We start from the raw sequence: 26,472 nt of genomic DNA, 5'->3' as shown, positions 1-26,472 counted from the left end.
AGAACCAAGCCACAGCAGCACTGAAGTCGCTTTTAACTCCAGAAAAAAAAAAAAAAAAAAAAAAAAAAAAAAAAAGGGGCGAGTTGCAGGAGGGCGCTTCTTTCAAAGCGGCATTTTTTGCCGCAAACCTCTCGCAGCATTTCACACTGCCAGAAATCCTGTTCCTGAGAGGCAGAAAAGCGTGCGGAGCAAGGCACGGGCAGAGGTTACAGGGCCGGCCCCAGGGGCAGGAGGGAGGACACCTCACTTCCCCAAACACGCGTTTTCTGGGGGAGAAGGCCCCGCTGGAGGTGGCCGGGCTCAGGAGGGTTGGGGGGCACCGGGGAGCGCCCCCGCCCCTCTCCCCGAGCGCCCCCGGACTTTTCCCACAGCGAGACGGGAAGGGAGGGCTTTTAACGCCATCATCATCATTATTGTTATTATTATTATTTTGAATTATTATTTTTAGCGAGAGGGAAGGAAGCTCGACGGGAGCGATGGCTCTGCCAGAGAGGAAATCTGGGAATGCAGTGGAAGGGAAGGGAAGCTGCCGGGGGACCGGCCGGGAGGGAGGGAAAGAAGGGAGGCAGAGAAGGGGCACCGGCGCAGGTACCGGCGGCAGGAAGCGGGGGCGGGCAGGGCAGGGCAGGGCTGGGGAGCCGGGCTGGGGCTGAGCCCCGCCGAGCCGAGGGGAGGGGAGGGGAGCGGGGCGGGGCCGGCCAGGGGGTGGCCGTAAGGTGAAGGTTGTTGCAGTGGGTTCATTAAAAGACAGAGTTCAACTCCTCGTCGTGGCAGAGCGCTGCTGGGAGGCTGCTTCGGCTGCGTGCAAGGAAGGAGAAAAGGAGAGAAATTAAAAAAAAAAAAAAAGAAAGAAAGAAAGAAAGAAACCAGAAAAGGGAGCAAACCCGCAGCTACTTAAAACAATTCCAAGAGGAGCGGAGCGAGAGGCAGGAACGGCGCTGCAGACGGCGGGAAGCAGGGGCAGGCTGCGCGCTCCCGGGGCCCGGCGAGGCGGAGGAAGGATGATGACCGTGGTGGCCGTGTGGCTGGTGGCCCTGTGCTTCCAGGCTGCCGTCCCGGTGAGCGGGGCCGGGCGGGGCGGGCGCGGCGCACGTGGGGCGGGCTGGGCTGGGGGGCCCGAGCGGGGCCGGGGCTGGGGCTGGGGCTGGGGCTCGGGGAACCGGGCTGGGGGGACCCCCGGGTGATCGGTCCCCGCTTGGCCGGGCTCCCCGAGGGGAGCACAGCGCTGCCCAGCCCTGCCCGGGGCGGAGGGCTGCGGTGGCCTTTGTGCTGGCGGCGGGCTCCAGCCCGGCTGCCCCGGCAGCCTTAATTCAAACCAGACCCGCCGCGGCGGCTCCCGACCTGCCGGCGGCTCCGCCCCGGGCCCCTGGGCGGGCGGCGCTCCCGCACCCCGGGCCGGCCCCGGGACCCTCGGTGTGCCCGGAGGGCCGCGGTGGGGATGGGGATGGGATGGGGATGGGAGGGGGGTTGGATGCTCCCGCCGTCCCCCCGGCGTGTCTGGCGGCGGGTCCGGGCAGCGCTGGCGTGCGGCCCTTTGTGGTTCGGCGTGGCCCAAGTCCCGGTGACTCCAGAGCGGGGCCGCTCCTGCCCTGCCCCGGCACAGCCCGAGGAGCTGCCCCCGCCTTTGTGCCCGGGAGCCCCGGCCCGGGGTGCGCCCCGCGTTCTGCCCGCGGACACAAAGGTACCCGGCCGGGCAATCCCCGGGGCCGGTGCTCGGAGTGTCCCCGGGGCGGGGGGACCCCGCGGCCCGACCCCGCTGCGTGTCCCGGGAGCGGCTCTGGGGCTGCCCGAGCTGTGGACACGCCGGTCCCGGGGCAGCAGCAGCCGCCAGGTGTCCTCGGCGGACCGGGGATGGCTCTGCCCCTGCTCCTGCTCCCGCCCGCCCGGCAGCGCCCGTCCGCGGAAACCCGGCTGTGCAGTGCCGTGCAGTGCTGTGCGGGGCTCTGCCGGCCGCTCCGGGGGCTGTGCAGTGCCGTGCCCGCCGCTCCGGGGCCGTGCCGGCAGCCCGGGCCCCGTCCAGCCCCTGTGCGGGCGGAGGGCGCGGGGGAAAAGCCTTGTGGCCGCCCCTCGAGAGGCACAAAGCCCCAGTCCCATCCTTTTCTTCTGAGATCAGGGACGCGCTGCTTTTCCTTCCTGTGTGCCCCCCCCACCAGACCTGAGCGTGCACCGGTTCCAGAGTCTTCCCCTCTGGATGAGTTAGGAGGGAAAAGTGGAGCATGAGGTAGTTTGTGCAGGCAGAGCCATCAAAGTAAAACTGGAGGGTTTTTTCTTTCTGAAGTGATTGATTTAAAACTTGCCTAGGGATGAACTGCAGCACCAGCCGAATAAGGAGTGGCAGAACAAAGTGCACAGTGGGATCTGAGCTGCTCGAAATACCTCTGGTTTTGCTGTACCTTTCTGTCTGTGAACTTTGCCTGTAGCTCTGGATGTGGACCCTCCTGGCCCACATGGCAGTGGGTCGTTATGAGATGGCTAAAAATTACAAACATGTGAGTGTAGGCAGCACTGTTCCATGGGAGGAGGGCTCTGCTCTCAACTTCTGAGTAAGCTTCTGCTTAATGAAGTGGGAAAACTGCAGTTAATTTGCAGCCTCTGTGCTGTATTTGGATAAAATTCCCCTGTGATAAATATTCCTTACTGGAAATCGTAAGGACATGAAGTAAGTGCTTGTCTGGAGCTCTCCTGTGCCTGGGAGACACTCAGGCCTGGCTGGCACTGCAGATTGAGGGGTTTTGGGGTGAGCACAGGAGGAGCAGAAGTCCTCGGGGCTCTCCAGGGTGACTCAGCCCTGAGGCTTCTTCCCTTCTGGTGATCACATGGCTTTTTTCTCCATGTCAGAATGTCGGTGACAGAGACTAATCTGCCTTTCCCACCCATCTGGAATAATTATGATTTTGCATTGAGTGGCTGAAAACCTCTTGTGTTGGACACAGAAGCAGAGTGTCCTTGCACAGTGCTTTGACTCTGCCAGACTTGCAGTGCTGTGGGCATTGCCATGGTTGTGTTGGGTTCTTGGTGGTCTGATGGTTGGGATGGATGCCACTGCTGCTGGCACATGGCTTGGCTCTTGCTGTGTAACTTGACTCATCTATGCATATTGTCATTGGAATAACAAACATTGGCAAGAAAGTGGCCAAACAATAGTTGTTTTCTTCTCAAGTACTCTTACCTGCAGCAATTATTGCGGAGGTTCCCAGTCTCTTTCAAGGTGACACTTTATTGCTTAAAACACTCTTTATGAGAGTAATTGCCCTCTGTTGTTATGATGGGGGCATGGACTTCCTTGAAATAAGAAGGCTGACACATCTTACCATTTTAACCTTGTTATTCTCTCAAATGGAAACTTTTACACAGTGTAACACTGCCAGGAAGCCGAGTGAGCCAAGATGCCCATCCTGCTGCAGGAGGGCAGTGGGCAATCCAGCCCCTATGGTGAGAGAAGGAGGGTTCTGGTGTAGGTGCATGCTGGTGGCTGACACAAGCTGAGCAGAGCAGGCCAAACCTTTTTCCAAGGGTGATGTCATTGCTATCTGAATGTAAACTAATTAGAAGAAATTAGGTAGTCCAGCTTGCTTGTTAAACATGCAGGCAGTGGATAGGGAGGAAACACTTTCTTCTATAGCATGCACAGAGCAGTGTCACAATATTCACCTAGAACTGTAAACAGAGCTTCTCCATCTGAACACTGACTTGCTGGTGGTGGCCACCTCCCAGTGAAACGGTGACTGCTGTATCTGAGTAGAGCAGCAGCAAATGGGCTGGAGCTTGTGTGGTGTAAGGGGGGTTCTGGTGCAGTTTTGTAGCCTTTGTTCCAGGTTTCTCAGTTTCAAGTGGTGAGAAGAGCTAACGTTTTTAATGGCAGCACTCTGAAATTTCTGGAAACAAACAATCCTCTCTAACAACCTGAGACAAGTTGCAGCAAGTGCAAGAAACCTGTAAGCCTTCTAAAATTAAGTTAGTGCACAAACCTGAAATGTAGGCTGCTGTTTTAGCAGCAAAATCGGTCCATTTTAAGTATGAGTTTTGCATTGCCTGTACTCAGATGTCTCCAGGTGGCTTGTATGCCAGCACTTTGTCCTGACCTTGTTTGAAGTGATTCCTGTGTCCAAGAACCATACTAATACCCCTGAGAGGGACATTCCACACTTGTTTCTGACATCTGAGGAGCTGGGATTTTAGGCCCTCCTTACAGGGAGGAGGGAGTTTCTTGGGAGAGAGAAGATAGGGCCTTTTCCTGAGTCGGTGCTGCCAATTATAAAATTGCAGAGCTTCAGCATTGCAGCGTTAGTGTTTTCGTCCTAATAGCTTTGAGATAATAAAGAGTAGAAGTCGTCTAATACAGCACTCCATGACAGCTGAAGATTGATGGGCTTGCTGTGTTCAAATGGCACTAGTCCCTCAGGACAGCGTTCAGCTGAGGCACCTAAATGTAGATGTCTGTGTGTGCTGGGTGCTTAAGCCCTCATTAGAGCCGAGGGGATGTAATCAGTGGAGCCAAAGAGGGTGATTATCTGACCAGCCCCTGCACGTCTACTCCAAGGTGAGTTGCTTTGTCAGGGCTTTATTGGCTAGATCTCAAGCTGCCTATAAGACACCTTTACTCTGGTGCCTTTATCTGAGAGCGATTTAGCTCAAAGTGATGGACTTTTTATCTGTGGAAATTTATGGTAACTCTCTCCATAAACAAACAGATGGGACAGGTGTTGTTCCTGCCAGAGAACTAGCAAAGCAGTGGAGAACATCAGCTAGCTAGAATAGCAGCTCTCTCCTGTTCTAGTGTAACTGTAGTCTTGCTCTGTCAAAGGTTGTGGAAGAAATTAGGGATTAGAGCTGGGTCCTGTCTCAGCATTCTGAGATGAGCAGAAACACAAGTGATTGTATTTGGGGGGGTGGTTGTGTGCTGTTGAGTAGGCATCAGAGTGTTGACACTGATTATTTGTGGATTAGACGAGAGGAGCTTTTGTTACTCCCTGGACTTTGATATAGGCAGTGAATTAACAGTGAGGAAGTCGTTTTGACCAACAGTGCAAAAAGACTTCTGATGTTTCTTATAGGTTCACTTCTGAGCTGAGAAGATACTCTTAAATATAGAAGGCATGTGGTGCCTCCTTTGGAGTGCTGAGTGTCAGCTTTGTTAACAGGTCTCTAAGTTAGGGCTGGTGAGTGTACTTCACTTGAACTGCTGCTCTGCTGGCTACTGGTGTACCACAGCAACGAGCCTTATCTGGCCTGGCTAGAAACCTGGGATACTGCACTTTTTACTCTGAGGGATGCTAATGGAAAAGTTACTGCTCTCTGAAGCCTCACCTCAAGGTGAGATAACATTTGGACCTCCTACAAGCAACTCTTGTGGGGCAACATCTGCTAATGTGGTGGTTTCCCAAGCTCTCTGTTTCTCAAGCAGTGCTTGGCTGCAGTCAGCGTTCTGGGTCTTGTGGAACCGGCACGGGTCCAATGGAGTCTGTTAGCTTGGGCTCCTTGCCATGCTCCACTGTAATGTTTGTATCTTGCTGCTGAGACCAGTCTCACCAGTGAGGCTTGCTTTGCTGGATGGGAACCAGTGTGTTAGTGGGATTTGGAATGGAGCTGGCAATAGAACTTCCGTTGAGTCACTGGAGCTGCAGTAACAACTGAGTCATGGAGGTGTTGTAAGTCATGGCTTTCCCTGCTGGGCTTCTAGTTTGAAGCTCCTTGGGGTATTATCAGTTGAAGAACTCTTGCTGCTTCATCTCTGTCTTGCTGCTCTGCTCTCTGGCAGAACTGTCTTCTGCATAGCCCATGTTTTTGCAACATGGTTCTCTTTAATGTCCATTCATTTTGTGTCTTGGTGTTCAGGCTTTTCTAACTGAAAGTCTTCCAGATTGTTCTTGCAGAGAGACGCCTGCCAACCACCTTAAAATACTCATGGGTATCCTGCATTGCATGGGGGCCCTGTGTTGTCATACTCCACTGTGTAGCTTTTCTACACCGCCTGTGCAGTAGTGTCAATGTCTTGATTGCCATAGAAGAAAAGGCGGGTGATTTTTAGCTGTGGGCAGTCCCAGGCACACACTCCTGTCAGCTAACCTTCTGCAAAGTACAGCCAGTTCACACAACAGCTCCTCAGAGTGTGCTGGCTCCATCACCTGAGCACACACAAACCAGAGCTGGAGATTGGGGGTTGCTCTTTGTCTGCCTCTGCCACGTGATGAGGAGCTTATTGCCTCTTTTAAATGTAAGGAAACTTGAACTCCATTCCACTTGGAAGGGGAGCATGCTGAATGCTTTCCGGGCAGCACTGCAGACCCTGATTGTCCTGTGCTGTACACGGGAAGGCTCTTGCTAATTAGTTTCTAATGCTGGTGGCTGTACACATCCTGGTCAGAGCCAGGCAGCAGCTCCAGTTCAGCCCCTTGCATACAGGGTTTACTGGAGGAGCAGACTGTAGATTGAAGCCAGAGGTGGGCAGGGGTGAGTGGAGCCAGTCTGCTTTCTAGAGAGCAAGTGGTGATTAATGTAACGAGTTCCAGATGAGAGCTCTTGTGAAGCTCCATGTCATAGCAGTGGTGCTGCTGGGGCTGTGCTGGTAGGAAGCCTTTGTGTGTTCTCTGGGGATCAGAGCTGGCAGCTACACTGCTGTAGGAAGAGACTACATGGCTCTTTCCTGTCCCAGAACAGGATCCCATGCTGCCTTTTTCTATGCTTTGAGATCAGAGTGGAGAAGTACAAATATAGGTATGTATATATTTATAGAGAGAGACATCTATACCTGTTATGTGCTACTTGTCATCCAGCTGACAGCAGAATTTGGAGGCTGTGTGCCCTGTTCCCAGCATGGTGATCTGGGAGATTGTGCTCTGCACAACCACAGGAGCTCAGAGCAGCCTGTTGATCTACCAAAACATCAGTCTCTGGTAAAAGCATCTACAGAGGAGAGAACCCGTTATCCCACTGACCAGCTAACAGGGTTATTCTTTAGGGACAGAGTCCAGGCTTTCTTCAGTCAGGAAACTGATGGGTAAAAGCCCAAATGAGAGGAACCATAAGCTTACTTGAATTCCTATCTAACACAGGTGCTAATATATGTGATATTCTTCACTCACTTGCTCTGCTCTGTTGCTTATGAAACTGTGATAGAGACTCTCACACCAGCAGATTTGATGGACAAGTGAGATTTGTCCACCTCACTGGCTCTAGCAGCGTGGAAGTGGCAACCACATGCAGTGGAAAAGTGGTGATGAGGCTTGCATCGAAACTTGCCTAACAGCCTGCAGCTAGACAGCTTTGACTTCTAAATCTCTTTCTGTCCTAACGGAGGAATCATCTAGATCGTGACTACTTTCCCATCAGTGAACAAAGCATGGAACAAAAGAGGCTGACTCTGGCATGTCTGGGCAGTGGCAAGGAGTGCTGTGCTATCGTGTGCTCACATCGACTGACTCATGGCCTGCAGAAGAAAGCTGCTGGCTTAATCCTGCAGCAGCACTGGCTCCCTCTGAAGTGTGTTTAACCTGCAAAACGTTCCCAGTCTGCATCTGTAGTTGCACTGTGCTGTGAAACACTGGTGAGCTTCTTGCTACACAAGCTGGAAGATGCGATTATGAATAATTAGAAGTTATTACTCTAGTAGCTCAAAAATGCTAAATGCTCAGTGTGCCCTTTCCCCCCCAGCATGCAGCCAGAAGGGGTTAAAAAGACTCACCAAACGTTCCTACACTGGTGTTTGTAAGTAAATGTGGTGGGTGGACCTTGGCAGGGCACCAGGTGCCCACCAAAGTTGCTCTGTCACTGCCTTTCTCAGCTGGGCAAGGAGAGAAAATATAACGAAAGATTTGTGGGTCAAGATAAGGACAGGGAGGGAGATTCCCTCACCAGTGACCATCACAGGCAGAATGGACTTGGCTTGAGGAAATTAGTTTATTACCGATCATGTAAACTCAAATCTTAAAAACACCTTGTCCCCATTTTCCCCTTTTTTTCTGGATTATCTTTAATCCAAATTCACCAAGTTTCCCCCCCAGGAGTTCAAAGGGATGGGGAAGGGGGGCTGTGGTTGGTTCTTCACATGTTGTCTCTGCTGCTCCTGCCTCTTCCCCTGCTTCAGTGTGGAGTCCCTTGCACAAGAGGTAGTCTCTGCAAACTTCTCCAGTGTGAGTCCTTCCCATGGGCTGCAGATCTAAATGAACTGCTCTAGGCTGTGTCCCTTCCATGGGGTGCAGTCCTTCAGGAACAGGCTGCTCCAGCTTGGATCCCCCACAGGGTCACACGTCCTGCCAGCAAACTTGGTCTGCTGTGGGCTTCTCTCTCAATGGGGGCTACAGGTCCTGCCGGGAGCTTCTTCCAGCATGGGCTTCCCATGGGGTCACAGCTGCAGCAGGGGCTGCAGGGGAATCTCTGCTCTGGGACCTGGAGCTCCTCCTGTCCCTCCTTCTTCACTGACCTTGGGGTCTGCAGGGTCGCTGCTCTCACATATTCTCACTCCTCTCTTCTCTGGCTGCAATTACTCCTGTTCAATAACTTCTTTCCCCTTCTTGACTGTGTTATCCCAGAGGCACTGCTGCTGTCAGGGATGGTCTCAGCCTTGGCCAGCAGTGGGTCTGTCCTGGCTCTGTCAGGCTTGGAGGAAGTTCTGTCTTGTTACAAAAGCCATCCCTGTAGTCCCACTGCTACCAAAATCTTACCATGCAAACCCACTACAGTAAAGCATGTTAGACACAAGGTCTTGTGACCAACTTAAGTGCTAGAGTCACAATTGTGTAGGAAATCTAATTTTCTGGTCTGTAATGCACCCCCCCTCACCAGAGTGCCTGCTGAGAACCTTCCTGTGCTTGTTTGGGGGCATACTGGTTGGCAAGGCTCAAAACTATGCCATAAATCATTCTAGTAATACGATGGTATTGGTTGTGTTCTAGTGCCTGGGGATGTTCTCTGATGTTATTTAATTTACTAGTGTGATGTAGCCAGTGGGTCTCTGGCTGCAGGCCCAGAATATTATGAAGTTAAGAAAACTGCAGTATCCAGTAAAAGAAAGTGAAAGTTCACAATGGAGGATCACAAGTCTTCTGTTGGAAACTGAACCTGTTTTGGATACTTCAGAGAGATGAGCAAGTACAGTTGTGTGAGAAGTCCTATGTCATCTCAGCTGAGGATTGCAGGGTGAATGCTACACATCTGAGACAGCCTTCAGTGTTGTTGGATGGTGCTGGTACATGCCAGTGGTTCAGCCTGTGCTTTTACACTTGGCCAATAAAGTGGTCCTTCAGCGTTTTGTGCTCTGTTTTATTTAGAGAGATAATGTGCTGGCTGGAGTTGGTAGTTAGTGAGTAGACCCAGAAGTTTATTCATATATATGAAACATCTTCAACTTAATGATGTCTGAACAGTGTCTTACAAGTTTGATCTGTTGTTATATCACATCTTGGCTGTGCTGATGATAGCTCTTGACAGAAAGTGATCTGGACTAGGGGACATGCTGTGCTAGGAGTAACTTCATAGTAAAGCATTCACCTTGTCTTGCAAGTTTAGCACTGTTTTATTCACTTGTCGTGGTTCCTGTCAATCTTTCAGAGGTGGCATTAGTGGTCTCTGTCTTTTCACAGTATGTGTGTGTAAAACTCAGGGATGTTCACATCCCCAGGGATGTTAAAATTTTACAGTTGCCCATAAGATGCAGGAGAGCATCTAGAGTGCACAAACATGGTAGCATCTCCCACTAAACTCAAACCTCCCCACCTGATTTGGTGGCTGCTCTGAAAGAAGGCCATGGGGAAGACAGGTGAACAAGCTGTATTCCCAAAAATGACAGTGTGAGGTGAGACTTGCATAACAGCTGAGATCAAAAGGAAGCTCTGATCTGTTTTGCCCTTGTAACAGTCCCTTATTCAGGGCTCTGCTGTACAGATGTGGTGTGACACAGTGTAACTGGGTGACTAGGTCAGAGTTAGTTTGATCCAGTAGGTGTTTGGTCAAGAAACGCCTAATGTCCATTAATTATAAATGAGTGGAACAATAGGTGACTGGAGCAGAATTGCAGCAGCAGGTTTTCTTAAGACTGTTTCTGATGGGAGGATTTCATTTGATGCTTCATCACTGAAATGATACTTCAACACCCTCGTGACTCAGCATGGAAGTACACCAGTCAGCTCTCATAATCTCACTGAGGTGTTGCATAATGTGACTGTGAATAGGGCAACTGCTGTCAGTAAGCAACTGCTGTTAGGACTTTGTAGTATGTGCAGGATTAGCAATGCCTCTGTAAACCTGAGCACAGAGACAATTAGTGTCCTAGGAGGAAGTGCTGTGAACTTAATCTGTGCCATTTCATTTGGGTAGATCCCTGGCTGTGTGCTCCAGTGGTTGTGAGCATGTATGTTTCTCAAAGGGAATCCATGCAGTCTGAACTGTGCTCCACCTTAGAATAACTGTGAAATGTGGTCCAGCCTGTGTCCAAAGACCATCTGAGCTGCTGCTGCTTATTCCAAGGAGAGCTGCCACACCCAAAACACTTGCATGATGCTTTTTTTCAGGAGCTGCTAGGACTGTTGAGGAAGGAGGGGATAATGGTGAAAGTGCCTCTTTAAGAAGACTCTTGGGACAGGGGAGCAGGGTGTTTCTGATCTGAGATGTGCCTCCTGCATATGGTGGAGATGTTTCAGTCCTTTAGTGAATGACTTAGTCATGGTGGTGTAACTTCATCTGTTAGCAGGGATGACTTATGCATTATAAACAACCTTGGCTTAGTCAACACTGAGATCCTGTGGATAAAACAAATGTGATAGCATGCCTCATAATGTAGGGAGAAACTTGATTTTGTCACATCTAAGCTGGCAATGGTGAGCCATAGAAACAAATATAAAAAGAACACCAAGAATTGTGGAATATACTGAGTTGGAACTCCACAAGGATCATTGAGTCCACTGTGTGCTAGTGCAAGGCCTGCCAAGATGCAGGAACTGCCTTGCATTGGGTCAAACACAAAATGTAAAGTTGTCTGCATGGTCTATGTGAGTCCAGCCACTGGCTGTTGATTGAGACTCATGAGTTCATTCTTAACAGACTGGGCTGTGAGCCCTGCTGTGCAAGAACAGAGTCCCTTAGAACTGGTTGAAGCTTGGCTAAGACTAAATCAGAAGGTTCTGTGGAATGACAACTCTTGGCTCATTTTGATGGCCAAGTTTTGCTTCTGTAACTCCCTTACAAATAGTCAAAGGTCTTCTGTACTAGACTGACAAGTAACAGCACCAAGGGATCAGGTTTTGGGATGTCCCTGGTCCTGCCATCTGGTGTGCACATGTGAGAGAGGGATTGCATTGGTGCCTGTTCAAGCCAGGCAGCTCCTTCTGGGTGCTTCCAGTCCCCTGATCCATCAGCTCATCACTGGGGGTTGTGGTTGAAAGGGCTGGTGGTAATGCTGCAGCTGGGAAGTTGAGTGTGAAATACAGTATTGCAAGGGAACACGTCTGGGATGTGTGTATGTGTGTACAGATTGTTAGCAAAAAAAATAATTTCACAAGCATTGGAGACTTGGGATTGTGCATCCCTCTGAAGAAAATGTGGAGTTTTCACAAAAGCAGTCAAGAAGGCCATGTCTTGGGTTGTTGAGGCTTGAGCTGTTGTCATGATATGAAGGAGCTGATGTAAGTTCTGTAAGTTAGACTGTGAGCAGATCAGCTGGGAAGATAATGCAGAGTTTGATAGCAACAGGGCTTGCAGCTGGCAGGTGTTTCTGTCACTGAAGTATAAGCAAATAAAAGGTAACTTTTGTTGTCTTATGCATATCCGGTTTCTGTAGGATATATCCTCTTATAAAACATTGTCTGGAAAGTTCCACTGTAACTCTGTGTAGCTAATTGGAACACCTGGTCTGCTTTTTTGTTGTTCTAAGGGTAAGTATTTCTAAGTTTGAGTAGTCTCACTTGAGTTTACCAATGGCTTTAGCTGAGACCTTTGGTACTCCAGGATTGCAAGATCATCTTTCTGCTGAGGTTTAAACAACATCCTAGCTGCTAGAAACCACAGGTCCTGCCCTAAGTATGCTCTTAGTTTGGTACACTAGGGATTTTTATCTGAAACTTGGATTTTGCTAATTTAGTATAGCACTGCAAGCAATTTGCTCAAATTAGAAACATGTATGTATCAGTAATAGACTGAAAATGCTTCTGTGATCCTTCAAGAAATCTTAGAGCTTTGTCTCCTGGCTCCTTGGCATATCTCACATTAGGTAATAGCTGGACTTCAGAGTGGAGAAGAGAAACTCTTGAGATAAAAACCTGAGTCTTTTCCTATCCATGTGTGTGGACATTGAAGGCTGTTGCATTTACTCTTGTCTCACAATTGTTCCTGGCTGCATGTTGGCTTCCCTTTCTCAGGTGAAGCAGAACAGCTTATTTCCCCCTCAGAATACTGTGTAGCATAGTGATGAGGTGGTTTTTGACTTCTGGGACCACATCTGCTCAGGTCAGAGCACTTGTGCAGCTGTAGCACTGATTGTGGTAGTTTGCTGATCACATAAAAGCTGGCATGGAGCTTATTTGAAATGGGTAGTAGTTCCACCAGCCAAATTGCACAGCATTTGTTACCAGCAAACAGGCTTCCCTAGGCCAGGGGCACATGTGTTCTGGTGCTGCTGAGAGGCAGCAGTGATGGACGGGGTGCCATCATCCTGATTTGAAAACTTGAGATGCCACAGACCACATCTTGCTTTGCTATAGCCACACCTCCAATTTCTGAGCTGAAGATGACAAGAGCAAGTTTTGCTCCTGTGGGACCAAAGTCTCTGAGCTGGCTCTGCAGTGTGCTGACCCTGGTGAGCTGCAGGTTTGTGCTCTGTCCTGGGCAGGAGGAGCGGGCAGGGCTGAGCTTCCCTGAGTCCTGGCAGGTGGCTGACAGCCCCAGGCTGACCATTTGGAACTCCCAAGGCTGCTGGGAGGAGCCAGTCCCAAATGGAACAAGTGGGGGCACTCGCTGCTTGCAGCTCTTCCCTCAAACCCAGCCTTGGACTGCATTCAGCAGCCTCGGGGCTGTGAGGCCAACTGGTCTGCTGCACTGGGAGCTGGGTGGTTCCTGAGGTGTGTGGAGAGAGGAGCCTGGCTACTGCAGCCCACACATGCTGTTAAAGAGCAATCAGTCAGTCTGAAGCCTTCTGTTCACTTGTCAGAAACTCTAGTTCTGTAGCAAGTTTAACTGCAATGACAGTCCTCAGTGCTGGACACTAAACAGGGTGAGTGTGTGTCAAGAGATGGGGCAAGGAAAGGAATTTCCCTCCACCACAGGTCTGCTGGTTGGGAATAACTGGCAAAGAATGCTGAAGACATGAGCTCAGTGTGTTTACATGTGCTGGAGGCAACACTGCAGAGTCCAGTCTCTTATTTAAAGTGGCTGTGGCTGCTGATGCCTTGTGTGAGGCTCTTTCTCACCTGAACTCTACAGCAGGGGCTGCATGTGTGCAGGAGGAAGTGGCAGCAGGTATTTAGATACTGTCACTTCTAATTTCTTCTGCTGGCAAGACAGTCCCATTTATCTGTGCTGTAGTTACCAGTATGTGTGAGTAATGTGGTTTGAGCTGAAGTTCTCTGCTGGATAGGTTTCCATATCATAAAGATTTTCTGCCTGCCAGCATGTTCCCCTCTTTAGTCTCACTTTGTCAGGTTTCAGGGATTGGTGCCCCCCTCTAGCCTCTGCTGAAGCCAAGCAATTCTTAGTCTGTTCCTTTCTAAACAAGCAGGTGAAGTGACTGAAGAATGAATATTCTTTGCTGACTTTGCTACACTAGGCAGTAAGAAGTGCTGGTGACTTTCAATCAAAGAGTTTTAAGACAAGCTAGGTTTGCCTAGTCTTGACTTAGGCAGTTCACTGCTCATCTCTCCAGCCAGCTTAAGTAGATTGAAATTAATTTCCCAGGATGGATGGCCTCAGTGAGCTGCACCTACTTTGCACAACCCTTTGAGCTTATACATTGGCTGTGGCTTTCTTGTGCTAACTCAAAAAAACAAATGCCTGAACTATCAAGTATGTTAAAGAGCTGCAGGGAAGGATCTTTAAAGGAAAGTGGTTTATAACATAAAATTGAACTGGCTGCTTCTCATGAGATTAGCTGCAGGGAAATGAGCTTTCTCATTAAACTGCATCTTCAAAGCACAGGCTGCCTTGAACGTGGGAGACAAAAGGGACCCCACTTTTGGCCATATTGTGACAGCCTGTTACTGACACAGAGCTGAGTTGTGTGCCGCTTCTGTGGATGTGTTGATCTGCAGTGAGATTCAGTCTTTGGCCTGGGCTGCATTGCTTGACTGGAAGGAGCAGATTGGTGTGAGTGAAAGCAGTGTGTAATTTTATTGTTTGATATATTGTCCAGGTGAAAAAGCAAGAGCACAGGCTGTAACTCACTTCTCTGTATTGCTGAGAGACTGAGCAGGCTTCTGGTAGGGCTGGCTGAGAGGGAATGGAGAGGCAGCTGAGCTCTTCTGCATCAGAACCTGCATGGTGCTTTCTGCACTTCTGGCATGGAGGACTCCCCTGCAGAGCTGGTGTGCTGTCCCTGCTGCCTGTGCGTGGCCATGAGCTTCCCCTGCTGAGGAATCCATAGCCCTCTGGCACTCCAGCTACTCCAGCATTGCTCAGCCCTGTCTGATGAAGGATGTTCAGTGTACTCTTTGTCCAGGAATAAATGGCAATTGCACTGGGCATCCTGTAAAGTTTAGGTGGCCCAGGATGAAAGTAGAATCGCTCCTGTTTTAACATCTGTCTATCATTTGCTACTGTGTATTCCTGCTCCCAGGAAGACTGGAAGGACTAAAAAGCACTGCTGTCAGACCTTGGAACAAACATTATCCATGGTGAGCAAACGCTGCAGAAGAGAACTCTCCCTACAGCCCCTGTCCTTGCTCATTTTTGTATGAACCTGTGTGGCCCTCTGAGTCAGGCTCTGATTTGTGAGTTGCCTGCAGTCTGGTGATGAGCATTTCCATAATGCATGGCGGGCTGGGGAATGAGTGTCAGCATCCCAGAGCGCGGGCTGCGAGTCTGTGTGAATGCTTAAGCAGCCCTGGCTGCCACGCTCTGCCCTGTGCCAACACAAGCACTTGTGCATTCATGCACTGAGTAGGATTGGAAAACTGGTCCTGCTGGAAAATTCTTTGCATGATATTTTATCCTCTTTTTACTTTCTTTGGGTTTTTTGTTGTTGTTGGGTTTTTTTCATTTGTTTGGTTTGGGTTTTTTTTCTTTGCTTTTTTTTCCCTTTTGTTTAGTTTAGCAAGACCAGTTCCCTGATCTGGTTCACCATGAGAGTGCACAAACAGACATGCAGGGGATGGTCCAGGAAACATGAAGTGACATGCTCTTGTGGGAGGTGGGAGTTAAAAGGGCCCTGCTGTACGATGTGAAACTTAACCTGATGGCGACAGGCTGGTTCATTTTTGTTCTTGGCATGTTGATTGCTGTGTTTCTGCCCTACTTAATTAAAAAAGTTGCCCTGTCACTCTAAGGAGAAAATGTGAAGCTGATTGGGCAATAGTGTGGAGCCTCTAGAAGCATTGGGACACTGGCTGCTCTGCCTGTGGAGTGCTCTTCCTTGGCCACTGCATATTGTGCTCCTACAGCTTGAAGAAAAGGAGGATCAAAGCCTCGTGAACAGTGGGCAGTCCACAGTCTGTTTTGTTCTGCCCATAGTGGAAAAGATCCTAAGAGCTCTCATCCTATTTTGAGCAGCTCCTGGAAGGTGTTTCACTGCCTTTGAAAGCTGAGTGCCAAGAGGAAACTACTGTGTGATGATCAGGGAGTTCAAACACAACCAGGACTTCTCCTTCAAAGATAGTTCCTCTCTCAAGTCACCAGGCAAAAATAGAAGAGGAGGCCAGTAAGAATGCAATTAACCAAGATTTTCCATATTTCTTTACACTAATAATGATCTGATAGACAAGCAGCCAGATTAACTGGCTTTCTTCCTCCTGACTGCTAAAATGGTGCTTGCCTTGCTGAGCAAAAGAGCCCCTTTGCTTTCACTTGCTTCTCTTTTGAAAGGAGAACCCTCTGAGCCACTAACCAGCCTTGTTCCAGGTGACACAGATTGATGGATGGAAGGGTGGGGATGCTCAAGCTTGTTGATACACATCAAAAGGTTGTTGAGGGTGCAGGGGAACACCAGGGTCTGAAACAGGAAGGGCACTAGGAGGTAAGAAGGGCTGGTGACTTAGTTTGTAGAATCATAGAAGGGTTTAGGTCGAAAGGGACCATAAAGATCACATAGTTCCAATACCCCTGTCATCAAGGCAGTCCTTGATTGGAACACTAGCCAGGGATAAAATACTGTTTAAATCTAGACTGTCCAGCCTAAATCCAGACTGCGTTGTGGTTTGTAGCTGTCTTTGCACTCTTTGGCCCGTGCAGTTACTCTGCATCTTTGGCTCCTCTAGGAAGGTAAACACTTCATTAGCATACATGATCACCAAGGAGCATCAGGGTTTATTCTGACCCAGCAGCAGGAGGAACAACAGCAAGAGAATTTAGGTGAAGTGGTGCCACTCTGCTGCTGAGTTCTGATGTAACAGGCTTGCATGCAAGCTTTATTCTTGACTTGCCATTTAAAAACATCAGCTCTCTTTCTGCTATTCCAGAATTTATGGCTGACTGTTAAAAGAGAAGGTCTGCATGGCAAACTTAATTCCAGAGTCTGTATGCCTGTAAAAGAAGGGGGATAGGTGAGGATGCTGATGGTGGGTTTTATATGGTTTTTGGGTGGGGTTTTTTTGGTTGTTGGATGGTTTTCTTTTTAATTTTTTCCCCCTTAACCATTTAAGCTGTCTCTTGACCGTGAACATCTGGGATTGGAGTTAATTGTTCATGGGCTATTAACTGCAGAATATCAAAGTTTAGCAAAGCTAAAGTTTCCTTCAGCAGGTGGTTTTGTCTTCCCCCCACACTAATACCAATATTACTTTGAGGTTAGAAGCTCTTCAGGCTACTCTGCCTCAGAGAGCATTTCTTCTCTTCAGTGTATAGGAAAAGACAATGACAAACCTTTCTGTTTGAGTTTATTTAAGAATTAATTGTTCAAACCCTTGTGAAAGTATTCTTCTAGATGCTCTATTGTAGCCAAATTACAGGGCAAATGCTTGTCTTGCTCTTGTGTATCTCTTAAACAAGAGCAAACTTGGTTTTCCTTCCCATGCAGTTGGAATACTCTCACAGGATGGTTAGGGAGGTGTTTGAGGTGGGAGAGCTCATTACAGTTCATTCTTTTTCAGCTGAGTAAGAAGGATTTATTAGGAGAAATAAATGTGCAAATTTAACAGCTTTATTCAGATAATGGAGGATTTCAAGTGTTTTTGACGCTGCAGATCACTAACTGGATTAATAAGAGTTGGATACAAATCATCCTTAATCTAGTTAAGGGCTTGTAGCAGCTTGTGGCAAAGCCAGTGGTTTTGCTTACCTCAAAGAGCAATTTGAAAAAAGCTCTTTCCTTTTGCATGTATCAAATTAAATAAATGTGGTTCCCAGTTGGGGCAGGGTTAGATCAACTAATCAACTACAAATCTGCCCCTCATCATGAGAGAGTGCTTCAGATCTCTGCTATAGCAGGAGGGAGCTCTGTAGCAGCTGGTGGGATAAGCCCAGAAGCATTCATGTTTTGAGACTCTGACCAAGATGAAGACTGAAGAATAGTTAAAAATGATACTTTAAAAAAGAGAAGAAGTCTGGAGGATGTCAGCCTTCTGGATCCAATAATATTGCTAATGAGTTGTGAAAGCCTGGCCCATTGTTGATTAAATTGAAGATGCCACTAAGCAGCTTTCTGGTTGTCCCAGCAGAACTGAATAACTATTGTTCTGCAACAATGCAGTGCTCAGCAAGAGCAGAAGCTAACAGTCACCCCAGGGTTTCCCCTAAACAGGCTGCTTTGATCCTTTCGGAAGAGGGTCTTCCACTGGTTAATGAGAACTGGTTAAAGCATATCAAAAATACAGTTAAAAAATTTTACCCCTCACATGCAACTGAATTCAGTGGCAGCAAATCAGAAGTATTTCCAAACAGTTGTCTGAACTGCAAAAAAAAACCCGACAAAAATATTCAAGTTTGTTAAATGGTAAAAAAGCAACATGTTGTAGGTGCTCAATAAGAATGTAAAGATTTTTTGACTCGATCATGTGAGATACCGTAAGAGATCCTTCGAAGGATCCACTGTCTGAAAGGTGGAGTAAGCTCGTTTTAAGCTGGAATTATTTTCAGCTCTTTTGTATGATAACATAACCCAGTGTTCCCTGCCCCTAATCCTCTTGGCTAATCAAAACCTTTCCCATTGGTGTAAGTCAGCTTCAATAAAAGGTCATGGAAAAACCTTGACCGTGAGGTGTTTGGTGTTTGAACAGCATGGTCTGTCTTCCTGATGCACACCCAAATTAGTTCAGTCCAATGCTGTCCTGAGTCAGTGTTTTCTAACCTTGCTGTGTCTGAAATCCTTCAGCAGCAGATCATTATGGAAGCATGGCCTTTCTGCAGTACTTGTGTTTTGTGGGGTGCTTACCATCTTTTATGCCCATTGAAGCTGTAATTTATGGAGCAAGAAATGTAGTTTTTATAAAACTACACTGTTACATAAATTGGGCAAGTGTTCCTCAATGCTCGTGTGTCGTGAAATTGGATGAAGTCACAAAATTACAGCACTTTGTGGGTATTCTGACTGCTATCCACATGTGCACAATCCCCTACACTGTCCCTTGAGTATTTGGGCCAAAGAAAGTTCTTCTCAAATCCCAAGTCTCAAACTGCCTGGTCAAAGGGAGGTGCCACAATGCCCAGAGGAGCAGCTGAGGAAAAGACCCTTTGGGACATGTAACTTCACTAAGTTCTCATATAAAACTGTGGAAAGCAGGCTTTACTGATTCTGATTCACGTTTTCTATTATTCTCTTAAGTGCAGCAGTCAAACCTCAGGGGACTGGGACTGGTCCTGTTTGGAGGGTGGGTGCTGGGCAGCTGCTGGACAGCTCTGCCCTGGGACAGCTTTGGGTGGCCACTGGTTTACACTGGGCTGCTCTCCTCTGAGGAGAACCTCTCTATATAGAGATATCTATATACAGATACAGAAATCAAACTAGGAATCAAATGGGTCCATAGCAAAGGCTGTGAGAAGCAGAGCTTACAGCAGCCTGGGAAGAGGCTCAGAGGTAAGGGGAGGGGTAAGTAAGAACAAAGGAAGTGTGGCACAACTGAACAAGCCTCACCTATTAACCCCTCGAGGGGAAGGGGGGGTGCAGGCTCAATAGTCAAGATCAAGAGCTGCCATTTTATTTCTTGAGCCTGTGATCCTTCTAGGAGGATTGTTGAGGTCTGCAGATGACCAGTCTGTCCAGGTGTTGGAAATCCATATGAGCTACCTCTGAATATTCAGAATATGGTAGCCTCGATCCTAGCTGACAGTGCATGGTGATACAATCTTACACTGTACTGACAGTCCCTTACTTCAATAAAAAGCTGGGAAGTTTGCTTTCTAGCTGCTTGAAGGAAGTCTTCCCACGGGGAGGAGAATGCAACCCCCACCTTTAGCAACACGTTCCCCTTCTGCACTCAGCCAGGATGAGTGAAAGAACAAAGGGTTGTGCTTGCCACTGCTGGTGTGAGAAGTGAGGAAGAAAAATTGTCCCCAGCCCCCTATCAACAAAAACAGTGCAATTTCTGAGGCCTCACTTCTGAATGTACTGGAAAGGGCACATGAGGGAGCCAGGTTTGGGCAGCCTGGCAGTTCCTTCTTTATTCTTTATGCACCAACAGTTCGTACTCTTTAATATTTGAAGTGTAGTGAGATCAGCCTGTGTGAGTCACCACCCTTCGACACAAGAAGGAAAACACATGGGAAGTACTTATCTGACCTACTTTCCGTAGGAAGGTGCAAAAGCACAGTGCAAACAAGCAGGGACAAATCTAAAAATCGGAATTACCTCATGACTTGCAGTTAAGCAAGAGATCGAAGGGCAATTCACTCTAGAAGTATGCTTGCAGAAGCTTAAGGAATAGTGCTTTAGGGGTTTATTTTCAGTAGGGAAGAAAAGAGCTAAAAAATTATGTCCATATGAGGGAGTTTTGTTCCTAGTTTATTGTTACTAAAAAAAAATCATATAACTACAGTAATTGCCTAGAAGGGGTAAGATCTTGGGGCTGAATAGGCTGGTGGCAACTTGGTTGCTTGTCTTCAGAGAGGTGGAATCTAATGGGCTAGTTAACCACCTTGGAAACTAGAAATATGGGGAAGGGATAAGGTATTAAGGATGGAAGACAAAACTGGATAAACCTGGTATCTTAAGAATAAGAAGGAGATAGGATCAAACACATCCATTGTAGGTAATAAAGTGACAACTACAGAGCTGGATTGTTCTGACAGTATATACTGGTGCTGGGTAACTTCTTCCTGGGATGAGGATGAATGTTATATTCATTTTTAAATGACACTATGTTAATGCAAGCTAGAGAAATACAGTGGGCCTGGCTGCAAAGCTGGCAAGAATATATGTCCTTTTTTTACGTAACAAAATGAGACTTTGCATTTCTGGGTATCATAGGGGTCCCACAGCTTGGATGATTCAATGCGACCACGAATCTTGCAGATGGCAGTGCTTGGAAGGGATGATGAAGGTGACTTGAGGATGAGAGAGAAGTCAAAATTTGTGAAAACAGGGAATGCAGTTGGATGTCAAGAAGATGAAATCTGGAAGAAGTGACTTACAGGGCTTTGGTTTGAAATCTGAGAAGAGAAAATGACTGGTTAGGTAATGGTAGCCCTGCAGAAATAAACCTGAGGCTAGTCATGAGCTGAGAGTCATGTTGTAGTGACAGAAGCAGTAAGTGTATATAGCACAGGCCAATGAGATGCATGAAGTAATCATTCTGTAATTAGTAAACAGTAAAAGAGTCGTGTCATCTTTGGAGATCCTGAATAGCTTTGATGTTTTATGCTCTTACAAAAAGGTGCCATAGAACAGGGGTTCGGCCTCTTGTTTCAGCAGCTGAATTTCAGTGCTGGTTAGTGCACTTCTTGGAGTGTAAGTGGAGAAAGCTCAGGGCTTACTCTCCAACAGTGAAGGCTGGCTTCTATCTCTGGACTTACTTTGAGGGACTTTGATTCTCCTTCCAGCTAGGTGCTGTAGTTTCAAATATGTGACCAATATTTAAGTCAAAAAAGGAAAGATGACAAACTATTTTGCCTCCCCTCCCCTTCCCTTCTGCTCCTTAGAGTTAATGCAGTGATTTGCAGGTGGAATGGTTGGCAGATAGGGAAGACACAAACAGTCAGCACCTGAAACAGGCTGGTAAAGACTGAGCATTGCCTGCTACCAGGATGCAGCACTGAATGGATTCCTTGCTTTCTTCTTTTTCCCAAAGCAGCAGCAGCCTGGAAGCAGTGCAGAGAAGGGAGACAGCAAGACTGACCTTTACAACCCCAAACATATTAACCAGAGTTACTCTTTTGGGGAGGGAAGATGAAAAAATGCCATCTGAACGAAAAAAAGCTTGCATGACCTTTAGGAACCCCTAGAGGACTCTGTGCAAGAAAGGTGATCATTTCAGTCTCATCACTGACACATCTTTTTGCTCTTCTCTTTAAAGCAAACTACAAATCTGAACCTTCCCCCTGAAGACCTTGACTCATCTGGTGATGAAGATGATGCATTCTCAGGTTCAGGTGCAGGTGAGTTATTTGCACCTATGCTGGTAGTGCTTGGTCCTTCTAGGATGTGGCAATTGAGATCTCAGTAAGCCCCCAAGTCAAGGGGGGTAGAGGGAGGAATCCACAAACACACCCCTGCCCCAGAATACGAGAGCTAGGAGCAGAGAAGGGGCCTAATCTATTAATCTGGATTTCCTTGAGATACTAACAATTAGTAGAAAATGAGCTGTAGGAGACCTGAAAGGGAGCAGAAGCAGAAGTAGAGTCCATGTGACTGCTAATGTGAGATGTTGTGTGAAGAATGTCTTGATTCTTCACTGATGAGGAAGAGAGATCAAAACAAGGCCCTTTATGAGCAGGTAGGAGATAATGTTTGAGGGTGTGTAAACCCCAGCCTACCAACATGTATCAAGTGTAAACTTTATCTGTCATCAGATGTGCCATATTCCCATGGGCTGTCATTTTTGATAAGTGATAAAAGAGATTTAGGGTAGGGGAAAATTATTAAAAATTATATAAAAATAATTGCTGAACTGCATGAGAGAGATTCTTGGTGTTCAGTACTGAAGTTGAGGGGATGCTAGTGAGAAAAGAGCAAGCTATTGGAAGCTGAAGCATGCTATCCTTCTGCTTCCTCCCAGCCACAACCTTGTAAATTACATTAAATTCTCCAGAAATTAAGACCCTGAAATCAGTGCTAAGTGCAGTAGAGACTGAAGGTGTGACTGCTCTAAATCAAATAAAAGTGTTTATGGAAAAAGACTCAGATAACCACCCTGAGGAATCAGTGTACTGAAAGCAGATTTCCCTTGTCAACCTTACCACAGACGGGCACTTTTGCCTTGGGGAGAAGCAGATGACTAACAAAGTATTGCTTGGTAGCACATTGGTCTTTCCCTTCCTTATTCTACTGAAAAGGGTGAGGAACCACAAACTGAACTGCTGTTATTATGAAAATTGACTATGAAGGTTAAGCATCCTCCTTAGACCAGTGTCCTGAAGATAAAATTAATAGGCATCTAAACTGGCTAAGGATAATATTTACTTGTTTGTTTTGCAGGTCCCCTGACTGACAAGTCTCACACCTGGAGAATCCCAGGAGAATCGACTAATTCCTCAGTACTGGCAGCACCAGTGGATTTCAGTGAACAGCCGTTTCCTGGGATTGAGAGCAGAACTGAAAAGGAAGTAATACCTCCTTCTACAACCAGTAATCTCGTGACAGAGGAACCAGTAGTAGCTGTGAAGGACGAAGTACCCATCATGGGCTCACCTGATGGGAAACCAACAAGCCATGTAGTCACAACAACAACAGCGAGAAGCCCCACTGCTCACTTCCCTTCTGTGGTTCATGTGACTCCTTCAGAAGCCTCTGCTGTGGTCCATGAGCTGGAACCTAAAATCCCCAGCTCTGCTGTGCCAGACACCAAGGAGGTGCCCGAGCCCCACTCCACTGTCCATGGTGAGGGGGACGTCGCTGCCACCCCCGCGGCCACGGCTCCAAAGGAGGTCGTTCCTACACAGGAGGAGGTTTCTGAAGATGGCTCTGGAGACCCGGTGAGGACTGATAGTTATCACACCCTTTCCAGGGAGATGATTTAGTAGCATGTAGTAAGTTGGTTTGGTGGGCATGGGTGTTATCAAAAACAGTGATTGGTTTAATAGGTTATGTTGGTGGAGGGTTTTAGATGAGAAAAACAGTGTGCTGGAAAGTCTCCAGAAACAGACATGATGAGAAACATGAATAACCTGCCTTGTATGTCCCAACAGGGAGACTTCATCTTGACTAAAGATGAGGATTTCGTCCCCACCCAGAACTCAGAAGTACTGGCTGACTCTGAGAGGAATGCCAAAGCAGCAGGAGCCTCAGGAATTATGGACAGAAAAGAAGTTCTTGGAGGTACCGGATATTTTGGATTTCTAGCTGGTGAAAACAGATTGCTGTAGGAGTCTCCAGGCAGCAGAAGCTGCAGTTGTGCAAATACATCTCTGAGCAAGGAGGCCAACCTTTTATGTTAGACCTCTGAAAGGAAGGTGATGATTCTGTGTTGTCAGAACCTTAACAGGGGCAGATATTAGTCTGCTAATAGCAGCTAGCAGTGGCTGCTTTAGCTGCAACTTTCTTTAAACCACTTCCTTTACTCCTGAAAAATGAAAGTAAAATTTCTCTGTTCTGCCTCAGTCAAATTACCAGGGTTGAAAACCATAGCCCAGTGGGAGATCCATGTCCCTAGGACTGGCTGCTGTATTTGAGCAGGTGCTTGATAATGGTGTTTGGTTTAGGAGGGGACAGAAGGACAAATTAATTTAAGTCATTAAGCCATGGGCAGGTGAGGAACAATCTGGAACTTAAAACCATAGTAGCACTATCTGGTATGGCATCTAGAGTAAACTGTGTCTTTTTCTCCCCTTCCAGGTGTTATTGCTGGAGGACTTGTAGGCTTGGTGTTCGCAGTGTTTCTAGTTGCATTTATGCTGTACAGAATGAAGAAAAAAGATGAAGGCAGCTATTCACTGGATGAACCAAAACAATCTAATGGAGGATACCAAAAACCACACAAACAAGAGGAATTCTATGCATAAACACTGATCTTCAGGACGCTTCTTATTCCATCTTTCTTGGACTCTTCTCTCCCTGCACGTGGACCTCCTAGTGTGCTTTGCATTAAACTTAAGCCATATGATCATTGGGTTATTTGCCCTTACCACTTTGCCATTGGAAATTTTATAACTACAAAGTAGATCTGGATTCATTGAACATTCCCTGCTTTCTTGCACAACTTTTTTTTTTTTTAACAGAATTGGAACTGCAAGTTCCTAAACTCACTTTGGTTTATCTAAAGACTGCTGGGACGGGCGGTGGGGAGAAGATAAGGGAGCACTGTATGTATAAAACTCTTGATATTTAGGGAAAGGGCTAGCAAGAATAACCGATTTTCAGTGCTCAAATTCTGTATAGCAGGGATTCCTTACTATTTAACTCATAGATGTGTTTTGAGTGTAACAAGTGGCTGTGCTGGGCAGACATTTGGTACATGGCTATCCTCTAGCTCTTTCTGACAGCTGTTTTTGGAGCACTTAATGCCTATGAAACATCAAGCTGAATTTGATCTCTGCTGAAAAGGAGGTGTGAGGGGCAGGGTAAACAAATGACTGTCACGTGGTTTAAAGTAACTTATATTTTGGAAGCATTATCCCATACTCAGAACCAGCTCCTAAGCAGCTGGTACACACACTAGCAAAAAACAACCCCTAAAACTAAGCAGAGAGTTAATTTTACCAATAGTGTTGGGCTGTCCCACTACCCCCTCTCTCCCTCTCCTGGTTTAGGTAAGAAGTAGATTTTTCTGAGCAGTCTCATCTCAGACATTCCCTTTCCCAGGTGCTGAGTGCAGCTTGGCTCTCCTGCTGTAGCTGATCTTTCCCCATGCAGTACCAGGTGACCGGGGACGTGTTGTAGCACCTCCGGTCACTGTGGCTGCCTCAGAACACGGTCTGCCCTCTGTGCCACAGGGGGCTGTGGCACACAGGGCTGGGAGGTGGGAAGCAGCACATCATGACTGCAGCTAAGGAGTAGAGAAGCATCTGAAATGAGCCTGGGGAAGGCTGAGTGTAGGTGGCCTTAAACAGATACAGCAGTTGGCGTGCTTGACTCTCGCTACTCCGGAGCAGCTCCTTGGAAGCTGTTCCTGCACTTTGGAGAGGAGCCACTCCAGGGATGTCAGGCTAGTAAGGACCAGAAAAGCACCTCCTGAGCAAAGTCGGGATGCCTGGAGCTGTGTGTGGTCAGTGTGCTGTCAGGTGTCAGGCACTGGGGCCTCACTGGGGGTCTGGAGCTCTCCAGACTATCTCAAACTGAGCGAACACAAAGTGTGGTGTTCTGTACAAGCCTTACTTCTGCTCTGCCTTTGGGAAGCTTCTTGCCACTTCAGTTCCTCGTCACTCAGTGCAGAAGGTATGGGGTGGGTGGAGGAGTGTTTACAACTGATGTAAATATTTGTACTGTTGAGCCAGAGGGAATGATTGGAGTATATTGGACAATATTGCAACAGTTGGTACAAATGTTGCACGTTAACAGACAAACTTAAAAACCTGTGTAATTTAAATGAAGTATAAAACACTCCTGAGCTGCCATGCAGCTAAAATTGGTGCCTTCTCTGCAAACACAAGGAAAAAAAACCCAAAATGTCTTGATTCCAAACTCTTCTTTATGCACATGGAGAACTTGTGCATATGTGTAGCTGGCTGGTTTTTTAAAATAAAGCTGCAACAACCATTAGGGATTTTTGTTAGGGTTGTTTTGTTGGTTTTTTTGTTTTTGTTTTTGTTTTTTTTTTTTAACTGAATGAATTTTTATAGATTAATGCAATGACCAGATGGTGTTAATTTCAGCTGTAATTCTTTGCTTTGTATAGGAATGTAGAAATGTTTGATAGGTCTGTCTATGAAAAGGTTCTTGTAAAGCACAGGAAGATAAAGTAGTAAAATTCAGTTGTACCTCACAACCTTGTTAGGGGGAAAGGAAAAAAACTGTATATTTTGGTAGTCTTAACTGACAGTTTGTGAAACAAACATGACATTCTGTGTTATTTAAGTGGTACAAATGAAATATGAGTTCTGACAGAAGATGCAACATTGGGTTATCTGTATGCCATGTAAAGGTATACTGCAATAAATGGCATTTTGGCAAGAATGTGTCTGACACAATCTGTCTGTGAACACTGATGTGTGTATTAGTTCAAAAAGTAGATGTTGTTTTTAAGACTGCCTAGGTTTTTAAGGAATTTGGGTCACAGAACTATGAATTTTGGGGCTAAAGACACAGAGATTCAG

The 26,472-nt window shown here is 47.2% G+C and overlaps 1 protein-coding gene across 1 annotated transcript; it reads left to right on the top strand.

Moving 5' to 3' along the window:
* Nucleotides 1–582: 582 nt before the first annotated feature.
* SDC1 (syndecan 1) lies at nucleotides 583–26,321 on the top strand. The gene is made up of 5 exons (XM_083856068.1): nucleotides 583–1,058; nucleotides 21,579–21,660; nucleotides 22,700–23,196; nucleotides 23,410–23,539; nucleotides 24,056–26,321. The coding sequence occupies exons 1-5, from the start codon at nucleotides 1,002–1,004 to the stop codon at nucleotides 24,220–24,222; spliced, it is 933 nt and encodes a 310-aa protein (XP_083712194.1). The 5' UTR covers nucleotides 583–1,001; the 3' UTR covers nucleotides 24,223–26,321.
* Nucleotides 26,322–26,472: the final 151 nt, after the last annotated feature.

Source organism: Zosterops lateralis (assembly GCF_965231275.1).
Source record: "Zosterops lateralis genome assembly, chromosome: 3".
Lineage (NCBI taxonomy): Eukaryota > Metazoa > Chordata > Aves > Passeriformes > Zosteropidae > Zosterops > Zosterops lateralis.
Note: the sequence above shows the minus strand (reverse complement) of the source record. Positions and strands in the feature narration are given on the sequence as shown.